Genomic DNA, 12736 nt, shown 5'->3' with positions numbered 1-12736 from the left:
GACCAGGGCCTGGCAGCGAGGACGATTGGAACACCGGGGCACTTCATTGCTACGGTTCTACAGTGCTGTATCTCTCCGCTCAATGTCCTGGACTTCAGTCACATTCGCTCCAGGAAGATTGGTGTTTGTGTTTGTTCACTTCTTATTCGTTCTCCCCTGTGTGCTGTGTGTTCCAGAGGTGCCCATGGTGATCTACCTGTTCCTCCTGGTGTCCCTGGTGTGGGTGTGGGGCGGGGCCTACACATGGGCTACAGACACCTGTGGATGCTCATCCTCTACGTGATCTTCAACTGCCTGCTGGTGAGAGACCTTTCCCCCCTCCTCCTCTTCCTCACCCCCATGTCCTGTGGAGCGTCCTCAGCATCGCCGTGACTGTGTCGCCCGTAGCAGTGTCGCCCGTAGCAGTGTGGCCCGTAGCAGTCGCCCGTAGCAGTGTCGCCCGTAGCAGTGTGGCCCGTAGCAGTGTGGCCCGTAGCAGTGTGGCCCGTAGCAGTGTGGCCCGTAGCAGTGTGGCCCGTAGCAGTGTGGCCCGTAGCAGTGTGCCCGTAGCAGTCGCCCGTAGCAGTGTGGCCCGTAGCAGTCGCCCGTAGCAGTGTGGCCCGTAGCAGTGTGGCCCGTAGCAGTGTGGCCCGTAGCAGTGTGGCCCGTAGCAGTGTGGCCCGTAGCAGTGTGGCCCGTAGCAGTGTGGCCCGTAGCAGTGTGGCCCGTAGCAGTGTGGCCCGTAGCAGTCGCCCGTAGCAGTCGCCCGTAGCAGTGTGGCCCGTAGCAGTGTGGCCCGTAGCAGTGTCGCCCGTAGCAGTGTGGCCCGTAGCAGTGTGGCCCGTAGCAGTGTGGCCCGTAGCAGTCGCCCGTAGCAGTGTGGCCCGTAGCAGTGTGGCCCGTAGCAGTGTGGCCCGTTAGCAGTGTGGCCCGTAGCAGTGTGGCCCGTAGCAGTGTGGCCCGTAGCAGTGTGGCCCGTAGCAGTGTGGCCCGTAGCAGTCGCCCGTAGCAGTCGCCTGTAGCGTGTTAGACGGCAGCGTCGTGGATGCCGTTTGAATTGCTCGGCTTCCTTCCGTCAAGTGACAAATGTCACGTTTTTACCTCGTCTCGCGACGAGACGTCGATGACCTCCGTCTGTGGGTGCCCGTGGCTGTAGTGCGTGTGAAGACGTCGTGGTGGCGGTCTCAATGCTTGTGTGTCAGCGCGTGTCCCTTTAGAGTAGACTCAATCCATTTCATGGTGCATGGCTTTCTAGAGGCATTTAGGCAGTTAGAACTCAGTCAGTACAATATTGATTCTTTAAGCCACTGCACTCGTCTGGCCCTTGAGACTATCTGTCTGTCTGTCTGTGTGTGTGTGTGTGTGTGTTGTGTGTGTGTGTGTGTGTGTGTGTGTGTGCGTGTGTGCAAGTGCAAATGTGTGTGTGTGTGTGTGTGTGTGTGTGTGTGCAAGTGCAAATGTGTGGGTGTGTGTGTGAGCATATGTGTTTGTCTGTGTTTGTGTGCAAGTGCAAATGAGGGAGTGTGGCGGAGCGTGCGTGTGTGAATTTGTGTGTGTGTGTGCGCGTGTGCGTGCGTGCGTGTTAGAGAGTGCGCGATGAGGGCTGTCTCCGGCAGGACTATGAAGCCGCACTTTGATGTCTGACTGGGGTTGGGGAGAAAAGCTGAAAGCTCTCCAGCAGTAGTAGAATAGTGAGAGGGGTTATCACCCCTCTATCTCCACATTCTGACCTCACCCACACCGAGACCCAGACTCTCTTGCCCTTTCTCTCTCACTCGGTCCTTCCCTCCCTCCCTCCCTCCTCTCCCTCTCTCCCTCCCTCTCTCTCTCCCTCTCTCTCTCTCTCTCTCTCTCTCTCTTCTCCTCTCTCTCTCTCTCTCTCTCTCTCTCTCCCTCTCTCTCTCTCTCTCTCTCTCTCTCTCTCCCTCCCTCCCTCCCTCCCTCCTCTCTCTCTCTCTCTCTCTCTCTCTCTCTCCCTCCCTCCCTCCCTATTTATTTTCCCCTTGTTCATTCTCTTTCTTGTCTCTCCCAGAGCACAGTGTGAAGATAATTCAGAGCCAGCGCCGATAAGACAAGGCCTTTAATGCGATGGCAGATAGCTCTATCTGTGTTGCTAGATACCTCTGGAAATTCCCAAGTCCCTTTCATTGATATCGAGCCTCCAGGAGTTGCACGACAGCCGGTAGTTAAGGGGGATATGCTCTGAACTTGTCAACCCAAGTTTGTTACCCCAGTGCTTCAGTTGCTAGCTAGTCAAGTCTTAACTCACATTGCACAAGCCTGTTGGCTGTCGGCACATGGCACATGTAGCATCAAATTTTGTATTCATCTACTTTGATATGCAGTGACACAGGCAACCCGGTGTCTGCTGGTGATGGCTGGACGCTTTTTGGGGGGTGGGGGGGGGGGGGGGGTGGATCGGTTCTTGTGAATGTCTCTGCCTTCTGTGACTTTCTCGAAGACGTCAACAGTCCATTAAGTGAGCTCGTGCGGGGCCTGAGTGATATGTCACATCCACACGACAAAGACGGACAGTAGCACCCTAAAGTCCACGCCTCCTTCCCTCTAACTACTAATTGGATGATGTCGTCCGTAGGTGATGTCACCGGTCGCGCTGGCCCGCTAGCTCAATCAGGGCAACGATGACATCATCTTGTGGCTATGGAGACCGACTTGCAGTGGTCAGCTACCGCACTGGGCCTGTTGTCACACTATATCCACAGTCGTCCATCAGACGATTTTATCTGAGCGTCCGAACTGCATTTTAGTGGGAACGCAAAGGAATCAGATGCTTGGCCTAAATGTAATTGCCCCTTCTGCATCGTATCGATCGGCCCTCTCTCGATGCCTACCGCCTCAACCTTCTTCCAGCTCCCTTCCAACACAAATCAGCTCTCTCCGTCTCTCTTTTTCTCTCTTTCCCTCGTCCTTTCATCCCTCTCTCACCCCACCGGGGTGCTCGTCCGTTCTCTGCTGCCAGTTGGGAAGGGAGAGAGAGGCAACGCGGCAGAATAAGTTGTTTTGTTCAGCCGGACAGACGGCACCATCGCATCCGTTCTTTTTTTTTGTTTACGGGTAAACAGAAATAGCCGGAGACAAACCCCTGAGGGGGGTGTGACGTCTGTAAGGCACAGCTGGCCGGGACAATCAGTCAGTCCTCTCGCAGACAGGTAATGAGGTTCCGAGGCAAGCCGCGTCCAAGAACATCGATTAGCCGTAAACAAACACAGCTGACCTAGATTTCTGGAGCGCGTCGCCCTGCACAGGGAGTGGTGTGTGTTCTCGGTTGCCGAGCTGTTGCCATCTTCCCTGCCTGCAAAGGAGCAGTTATAGACCTCTCGCGTTCACTAGAATCTCGGTTCAGGAACGAATCTGCATTAGAACCAAGAAAGCTCTTTTTTGAGACGATCTCTAGGGCCATCTGTAGATACACTGAGTAGAATCACCGGAGCGGAGAGGTATCTTGTTAGAACCTTCCATCAGCATATTAGTATGTTTTTTTTTTACGGAGTGCATTGGTAGGAATCTTGTCCAAATGTAAGTGCAAGTATTCAGTGCGTTGTGTTGAACGTAGACGGTGTCCTATAGCGACGCCGAGAAGGAGCCGGGCTCGTTGGCGTGTTTCCTCATGCGCTGCATTTTCCACCGCGAGTTGTTTTTTCCACGGACCCTGTTGTTGACAGCGTTGGTCCTCGCTGTTTTTGAGTTGGCGCTGCTGCTGTTGTTGTTGTTGGCCCTGCTGTTCGCGGCCCCGCTCTGCGGCACTTCTCTCAGCAGATTACTGACAATAATGAAGTGCAAAGGTCGGCCGCAGGTTCAGCCCCCAGGGTAGGGTCGGAACATTACAGTACATTTGACCTATTAGACCCTATTAGACAATCATTTCCAGTCCTTTTCATTCATGTCCCCTGCCTAATGATTGCGTAACCTTCCATAGCACACAGCTACTCAGTTAGCAGCCAGTCATTGATTTCTCCATGTTTAGGGGGCAACTTTTGGTCCCTCTCAGTTAATCAATGTAACTGCAAAAGTAATTCGCAATCTGGAATCAACAGAGATGAAGGAGATGCCGTGTTCAGGTTTGATGGGTGGATGTTTCCCAGAGCTGGCACAGGGTAGGATGCTACTCTTCCACCTCGCCCTCTGCCACTTTCTCTTTCTCTCTGTGCGTCTCTGTTTCTTTTTCTCTCTTGCTTTCTCTCTCTTTGTCTGTCTTTGTCTCTTTCTTTCGCTTCTCTCTCGGTTTCTCTCTCTCTCTTTCTTTCCCTCTACCTCTCTAGTTCTCTCTCTTGGTCTGTCTGTTCCCTCTGTCTCGTCCACCTCCTGTATCTTGCAGGCAGAGCAGCATCTGCATCTGATCAGGCTGAATAATCCAATCTGGAATTGAGTGAAGTTTGTTTATGTCAGCTCTGGGTCTGTGTCTGCCTCGTCTACCGGTCAACGCCTTCTTCTCCCTCCATCACAGGCAGACGACAGCCTTTAGAACAGGGAAGTAGGCCTCCGCGCCATTCAACGAGCCTCCACTTCCTGGAAGGCCTGTACACACCGCTAGGAAACGGCTCTGTTCATTGTGGGCGGGGCCAGCTGTCCGTCACGAGTGTTGCCACTGGAGACGGACGGATGGCAAAGGCCAGGTCGAGGGACCCTTGGATACCTGGATGTGTGGGACATGATAATGGCTGTCGTGCGTTCTTTAGCTTAGATGAACACGCCGAGTTGTAAGACTGCTGTATAGTCTGTGTGGAGAGAGCTCGCTACAGTGTCAATATAACCTTCCTCCTGCCAGTCACTTCATCTAAGTCCTCCTCCTTGTGACTCAATATTCCTCCCCATTGATCTCGCTGTTCCTTCCTTTATTTTTTATCGAGTGAACTCTCTCCTTTCTGCTCTTTCGTTTCCATTCTCCGCCTTTGTTCTAATGGTGGACTTGCTAGGTCCTGACTTGCTAGGTCCTGTGACCCCTCCCCCATCTTTCTCACCTCTTCCCATCGTTCTCATGAGGGTCTAATGAATGTCCTGAGCTTAACTCTGGAATCCCTGCTATCCCTTGTCTCTCTCCTTCTCTTTCTTAGGTTAGAATGAGGATTAATGGAAGTTTGCTAATGCATTTTTTTTCCTCAGTCCTCGCGCTGCCTGTCTCTCTCCCTGTCTCTCTCTCTCTATCTGTCAGAGAACACTTACATAAGTGTTCTCTGAGTTCTCTGAGAGTTATAAAGCGAGTCCTCCCAATTCACAGGCCTTTAACGACGTGCTAATCACCCTGCAAACGGGACGGATGAAACGGCCTCCGTGACGTCGGAGACCAATGACAGGGGCTGCACACACACACACGCACGCACACTGACTCGCGCGCACACACGCTCATAAAGCTCTCTCACACACACACACACACACACCTCAAGCCATAAAACACACAGATGGCTGCCAAATTGTCCATATTTCTGCATTTTTTCTCTTTCCCCAAGCTGACGTCCCTTATTTACGGGACGCCAATAAACAACGATGTCCGGTAAAGACGATTATATCCGTGATCAGTGCTTATTTTCCCCCTTTTAGCAAGTCCATCTTCCCTCGTCGGGGTAAGGTCTCATGATCTACTGCACTGGGGCCGTGGGCAAGCTGTGGTAAATGGAGGGTGATTTTACAGTAACAGTTACCTTGACTAAATGGCAAGTTATTGAACCACATGAATGTGACGGAATAGAGCTAAGCAGTGATGCGATACTGAGATGGTAAGCAACTTGAAATGAATGTGATTCCGAATCAGACCCATAAAATAGCTTTTTTTTTGTTTTTTACCAAACGGTTGTGTACCAGATCATGGTTTACTTTCTTACTTCCTTTGGGGACGGGAGGACAGGGGGGGTCGGTGAGGATGAGGATGGTCGTGTGAGGGGGGGGGGGGGGGTGTAATACAGGACTGAATCTCTATCTGTGGCTGCCTGTTGTCACGGTCTACTGCAGGGGTGTTGTGAGATGTCTGGTCACCCTGTGGTATTTGACACCATGGTGTTGTGGAGTAGTTCACACCGGGTCTTTGTTGAGAGAGAGAGAGAGAGAGAGAGAGAGAGAGAGAGAGAGAGAGAGAGAGAGAGAGAGAGAGAGAGAAGGAGGGAGAGAGAGAAGGAGGGAGAGGAGAGAAGGAGGGAGAGAGACAGATAGAGAGAGAAGGAGGGAGAGAGAGAAGGAGGGAGAGAGAGAGAGAGAGAGAGAGAGAGAGAGAGAGAGAGAGAGAGAGAGAGAGAGAGAGAGAGAGAGAGAGAAAGAGAGAGAGAGAGAGGATGCAATGATGAGGAGATGCCGAGAGGCGATGTCATTTCCAGGGGATGACGTCGTGAAGCTCTAGAATTCCCTACGCGTGATTCCCTTCAGTGGTCCGAGGGAGTTCCTTAAAAAGTTCAAACCCCTTTTCTCCTCGATGGTCAAGTGACTTGTTTCAATGGAGTTAACGGTGGTGATAATGACGGCGATGAAGATGGTGTGGACGTTTGCCGTATTCATAAAGCAACTCCGTATTTTACTCTTCTGACCATCTCCCCCTTATTAAACGCAAGCACGTTCCTGAGAACTCTTTGAGAACATGCCGGAACCTGACTCGAACCTCTCTCCTCACCCCCTCAGGGTCTGTACGTGTTTGCGGTCTACTTTCTGATGCACAACCAGCTGTGCTGGCCGTCCAAGGCCAGCTACACGGTGGAGATGAACGGGCACGGCGGGCCGGACGCCACCTACCAGGGTGGGGCGGCCACGGTGGGCGGGGAGATCAGCAAGTCCACCCAGAACCTCATCAGCGCCATGGAGGAGGTACGGCACGCACGCACACACACGCACTTGTACGCACACACGCGCGCCTGCACACATACACCCGCGCACGCTTCTGCACCTCATACGCACACGTACGCAAATGCGCGCACGTTAGACACGTGAATGCACACGATGCACACGTTCTGCTGGGAGTGCCGATGCTCTCCACAGCCAGGTGCTTCTCCAGCCAGACCCGGCTCTAATCTTCCCTCCCGCAGCTTAGCCTCAGGTTCCCCCTTCAGGTTCCTCCCCCCCCCCCCTCTCCCGGGTCACATTCCCAGGGCTGTGTTTGTCCAGCCTCCCAGTCACACGTATCTCGCCTCACAGAACACGGAGCACCCCCCCCCCCCCCCCCCCCCCCCCCCCCAGAGTCTCGCACGCGCTCTGTTTGCTCCCGCCGCCCGACGGAGTCAGCACCCTCGGTCGCAGTGCGAGCGAGCTTTACATAACCCGTGTGTGTGTGTGTGAGAAAGAGAGAGGGAGGGCTGGCTTTTCACGTATGCTGTAACCCTTCTGACCTTCTGGCGGGTCTGTGCTCTCTCTTTCTTTCTTTCTCTCTTTTTCTCTCTCTCTCTCTTTCTTTCTTTCTTTCTTTCTTTCTTTCTCTCTCTCTCTCTCTCTCTCTCTCTCTCTCTCTTTCTTTTCTCTGTCTCTCTCTTTCTTTTCTCTCTCTCTCTCTCCATCTCTCTCTCCATCACTATCTCTCCATCTCTCTAGCTCTCTCTCCATCTCGATCTCTCTCTCTCTCACACACACACACAGATAAACCCCCGCACATGCTGCACATCTACATGGATCCAAACACAGATAGACATGAATATTACATATCCCAGACACGCGCGCGCACACGCACCACCTAAACACTGGAGGTCACCAATAAGGAGAACACCTGCAGGGGAGGCTGGGTGGCGCGGGCTGGGGGTGGGTGGAAGGTGGCTTAAGGCATGTGTGGGTCTGAGCCGGGGGGTTGTGTGTGTGTGGTGGGGGGGGGGGGGTTCTCCAGGGAACAGACCCTGTGAGGTGTTTCTGTGCCACTGGGATCCACTAATCCTGTCTTATTCATGAGAGCACTGACGTTCCGTGATGGTCCCTAGCTGGTACATACCAGAAAGAAAATCAATCAGTGCAGGGGGAGGGGTGAGACTGGGGAGAATCTGAGAGGGGGGTGTTGGGTAGGCCTGTGTAGGGTTGCTGGCGTGAGTTATATGATCGCCCCTCTGGAAAGGGGATATGACAGAGCCGAACAAGTGCATTCTGTGGGCTAATTCACCTAACTGGGACATTCTGTACCTCTTACAGGGCAGGCTGTGATAGGCTGGGAGGGGAGCGCATTCACAGTGTGGGGGAGAGAGAGAGATAGAGAGGGGGGGAGAGAGGGAGAGAGAGGAGGAGAGGATGGAGTTCTCTTGGGAAAAAACCTGCGCTGGGCTCTGGTACACACAGACCTCACACTCACCACGGTTTCTCACTCCCTTTATCTCTCTCTGTCTCTGTCTTTCTATGTCTGTGTGTGTCTCTCTCTCTGTCTCTCTCTTATTGTCTCTCTCTCTCTCTCGTTCTACTACCATACTCCACTGGCTGATGTGAATCCCCTAGCCTTTAGCACTTCACCCTCAAACGTCTTAGATTGACTGGAGATTAAATTCTGTCATGAATCCGGTCTTGAGGGAGAGTTATTCATTTACATATGTTAGACGTGTTACAACCTCCGCCTCGTCATCCCCTAACTCTGCCCTCCGCATGACCCCTTGTTTTGGATTAATCCCTTTTGGGGCTGTTTGACAACATAAACTCTATTTGACCCCTGCCCCCCACCACCCCCTCCACACACACACACACACACACGTCTCAAACTGGATCACAGGGCAGGCAGAATGAGACTGTTCACCACATCAGGAACTGGGGCCCTGCTGGGACGGGTCTCCGCTATGTCACTGGGCCTGTTTGTGTGCTCGTGTCAGGTGACGGTTGTGGGTCTACAGGGCTGTGGGAACCCATGCATCTCGAATGCGCGTATCCTAAACGAGACGTGCCAGCAGTCTGTCGCTAGCTGCGACAGACTGCTGGCTACCCAGCCCGTTGAAGTAGCTGGATGTTTGTGTTTGCTTGTGCTCCGCCCGGGACGATCTCTGGAATAAACTCATTTTCAATGTTCTTTCTTTGTGCGAGTGCACTCGTGTGTTGTGTGTGTGTCTGTATGCGCGTGTGTGTGTCTCTGTGTGTGTGCCAGGTGTCCGCGGACTGGGAGCGTGCGTCCCTGCATGCGGGCAGCCAGCCCAGCAGCGTGTACAAGGCCAGCCCCCAGAGCCAGGGCGTCCCCACGGACGCCGGCTTCATCAACACCACCCTCGCGGCCGACGAAGAGTCGCAGGAGTTCGATGACCTCATATTTGCCTTAAAGACGGGTACGAATCCATAACTGGCTGGGAATACTTGGGCCTGGAAACTCTGTTGGACAGTCTGTGATGAGCACCCGTTGTCCAGGACTTGTCGTTCTTACTTTCTTTAATGAGTCACCCAGGAATGGGAAGCACAGGTTTCAATGTAGCAGTATCCTGTCCACACAAGAATGTGTCCCGTGTGTGTGTGTGTGTGTGTTTGTGCAGTATCGAGTGTACCCCGTGTGTGTGTGTGTGTGTGTGTGTGTGTGTGTGTGTGTGTGTGTGTGTGTGTGTGTGTGTGTGTGTGTGTGTGTGTGTGTGTGTGTGTGTGTGTGTGTGTGTGTGTGTGCTTACTATTGTGTACTTGCTAGTGGCATCCATTACAGCCGCTAACCCTTCTCAGTCATTTCACTGGGGGCGCTCAATCTCCCAGCCTGGAGAAGATTTCTCCTCCACCATTAAAGTTTCATGAGATAAAGGTCTTACTGCAGGCAGATACACAGGCCACCCCCCGCCCCACGCCCACCCCCAGCGCAGCCCCACCGCCAACACTCAAATCACAGTAATCTTCCCCACGCTGCTTGAATAACAATAAAAGGCCCAGTTGAGCACATGCCAAGTAGGGCCTGAACTGCTCTGCTCTCCTGCCTGCATAGGAGTTAGATAGCAGAAGAGCTGCACAGAGCCGTGTGATCGGTGCCATTATTACGGACTCAACTTGAAAAGCAGTCGGGTGTCTGTCTGGGCTGTGTGATGTCATTTCACCTGTTCCATACCAGCATCTTAGATTAGATGAGGTGATTCTGGACGTGGTTCCAGTGGGTTTTTTTGGGGGGCGCTTTGTATTCTCATTCACCTTCTCGGTCCCCGACGTCGTTTAACACTTTGTGTCCAGACACACACACACACACACACACAGTGGAACATAACGTGTGTCCCCGTTCAGACACAGCTGTTTGTGGACGTGTCATGGAAAGAACTCTGATCCACTTTGTGACCTTTGCTCTGCGTGGTTGCCTTGGGGGGAGATGGGTGGGGCTGGGGGGGGGGGGGGGGTCTTGTAGGGACCCATGTTATACAGAGGTTCGTCTGGTGCCTTAGCCATAACTAGGCCCCTGAGACGAGGCAAAAAAATCGGCCCCAGGAACAACACAGCCAATCACCGTGGCGACGGCACATTAAATGTCCCTCTAGAGTGAGCGGGTTTGAGAGACGAGGAGGTGTTAATGAGGGGAGAGGATGCAGAGATGATCGAGTTACCTGAAATCAAAGTCTTGGCCCACGCCAACCCGTCTGCTTTGAAGCCGTGGCGTAATACGGTACGCACGACAAGTTGTTTGTGCCCGATGTGTGTGTGAGAGCTGAGATGAGTGGCTGTCGTGGAGAGACAGTTGCTTTGAATTTCTCTCTCTCTTGTTTTCCTTTCTGTCTTTCTCTCCCTCCCTCTTTTTCCTCTGTGCATTTTGTGCTCTCTCTCTCTCTGTCTCTCTCTGTCTCTCTCTCTGTCTGTCTCTCTCTCTGTCTCTCTCTGACACTCTACATTAGCCATAAGTCAACATACTTCCACCGTCACCCCGAATTAGCCTCAAGACTCACTGCTCAAGTTGACACAACAGAACCGAACTGGCAAGGGAAACTCCCAAGTCAAAATACCATAGTTATTGTTGATGCGTCTGGATGCTCAGAACAGCTGATGCAACCCAGTGAAATGAAGGAAAACATAATCGCCAATCAAAGTCCTGGACATGGATGTTTAACCAGGCTTGTTAATATCTGGCTGCCTAACTGACTGGGACTGCCTCAATTACCCTGCTGCTGTTGACCCGAGGCCAGATGATGTCACCCAGATCATGAGGGAGACGATATGGTCAAGTGTGACCCCCCTGCTGACTGGCCATGCTCTACGTGAACGTGGTCATGGCTTCAGGGGAACAGTGGTCTGGATGTGTAGTGGGACGGAGGTCACTCGGTCAACGTTTGGTCAGCGCTGCAAGGCTATGCACTGGCCTGGTCTGAAAGGACGGCATTTGCTGTCAATTATCAACAGTTTTGATAAAAGAATGAGGACTTTGAGATGCCTGTCCAGGTAAACTTGCTGTGGGTAAAAAAATTAAGCTCTGAACAGTCTGTTAAGCAGCCCTTTATCATTATGGGTCTTAGTTACGTAAAGGGCCATCTTTAGTACATGATTTCTTATCATTACTGTCCTTGAGTTACTGTAAATGGTCAGCTATTTCTTTTCAACCAGAACCATAAACAGGACAACCTTTGTGATACTTGGCAAGGTGGTCTTAAACTGATGGTCTTATCTGGTCAGATTTCAACCCTTAGTGTCTTGACCTTCAACCTCACATCTCTTAACTATTGAGACTTCAATTTCCACACTTGCGGTTGGATATCGGGTGGGTATTGCTGACCACTTGAATACATGACCAAGACGAGTTGTTGATTCTTCCGGAACTTACCGCCTCTAATACTCTATTGACTCAGACAAGGGCGCTCCAGCAGTTGAAGCCATATATGCTCCCAGACTGTTGAGAGTTTTTTTCGTTGCTAGCTGGGATTGTCATGCATGTTTCCTCTGTGTCCACCTCAGGTTCAGGCCTTAACATGAGCGACAACGAGTCCCTACACGGGAGTCCTGACGGCGGCAGCATGGCCAACTCCCAGATAGTGGAGCTGCGTCGCATCCCCATCGCCGACACACACCTTTAAACCACCATCTTGCTTTTTTTTTTATATATCGGAGAGAGAGAAAAAACACAACAGTATTTTTATACTTCCACTGCCTTTGCACTAAAACATTGTTGTTGTCTTTTTTTTTTATATAGTTTTCTGTTTTAGTTGGGTGATGTCTTGAAAGACTGTGATGTTTTTTTATGTCTGTTTTTATATATATGTATATGGATATATAAATGTTTTACTAAATTAATTTCTTAAAAGTCCTTGATGGAGTTTTTGAAGCGGATGTCTCTCGGGATGTAAATGTTTTTGTATAGTTTTTAGTAAACGAGCGGCCTTAAACCCCTCGGCAACGGTTTGTGTAACATTGTTAATAAATAATTCAACATCTATTTGATCTGGTTATCATTCATTAATCAGGTCTGTGAAATGGGGGGGGAGTAATACAGAGATAGAGAGAAAGAGAGAGAGAGAGAAAGAGAGGACCACTTGTCTGAGACTTGTGGAACTGAGGTATAGAAATGCTGAGTTGCCTTTGTGTGTGAGCGGGGAGATGGGGTAACTATATGTGAATGAACGCAGTCTCCTCAGGGAATTTCACAAACTTGTTCTACGCCGTCTGAGAATTCTGGCACAGGGAGGTAGGGAGATGTCAAAATACTGCTGGTGTCTGCAGAAATAAGTTCCAGTAGCGAGAACCTAGATTGAGGACATTTTCAGGTTAAACTCTAACCAAGGGAGTTATTAGAGTCTGGCAATAGTTGAAGAGAAGGCTTGCAGACAGGCAATCAGACAGATAGGCAGGACATTTTAAATGGTGGGATGGAGGAGCAAGAATCAATCTCAGCCCTTTGCCCCTTGGTTAAGGTCAGACCTTTGCCCCATTGACC

General features: G+C 51.5%; 1 protein-coding gene across 1 annotated transcript in view; it reads left to right on the top strand.

Moving 5' to 3' along the window:
* adgrv1 (adhesion G protein-coupled receptor V1) overlaps positions 1-12195 on the top strand; it is a 79068-nt gene extending 66873 nt beyond the window's left edge. The window contains 4 exon segments of the mRNA XM_067230960.1: positions 177-300; positions 6601-6783; positions 9014-9188; positions 11761-12195. Of these exon segments, the coding sequence (XP_067087061.1) occupies positions 177-300; positions 6601-6783; positions 9014-9188; positions 11761-11879 (601 nt within the window). The 3' untranslated portion in view covers positions 11880-12195.
* The last annotated feature ends 541 nt before the right edge of the window (positions 12196-12736 follow it).

Source organism: Osmerus mordax, chromosome 28, assembly GCF_038355195.1.
Source record: "Osmerus mordax isolate fOsmMor3 chromosome 28, fOsmMor3.pri, whole genome shotgun sequence".
Taxonomy (NCBI): Eukaryota; Metazoa; Chordata; class Actinopteri; order Osmeriformes; family Osmeridae; genus Osmerus; species Osmerus mordax.
Note: the sequence above shows the minus strand (reverse complement) of the source record. Positions and strands in the feature narration are given on the sequence as shown.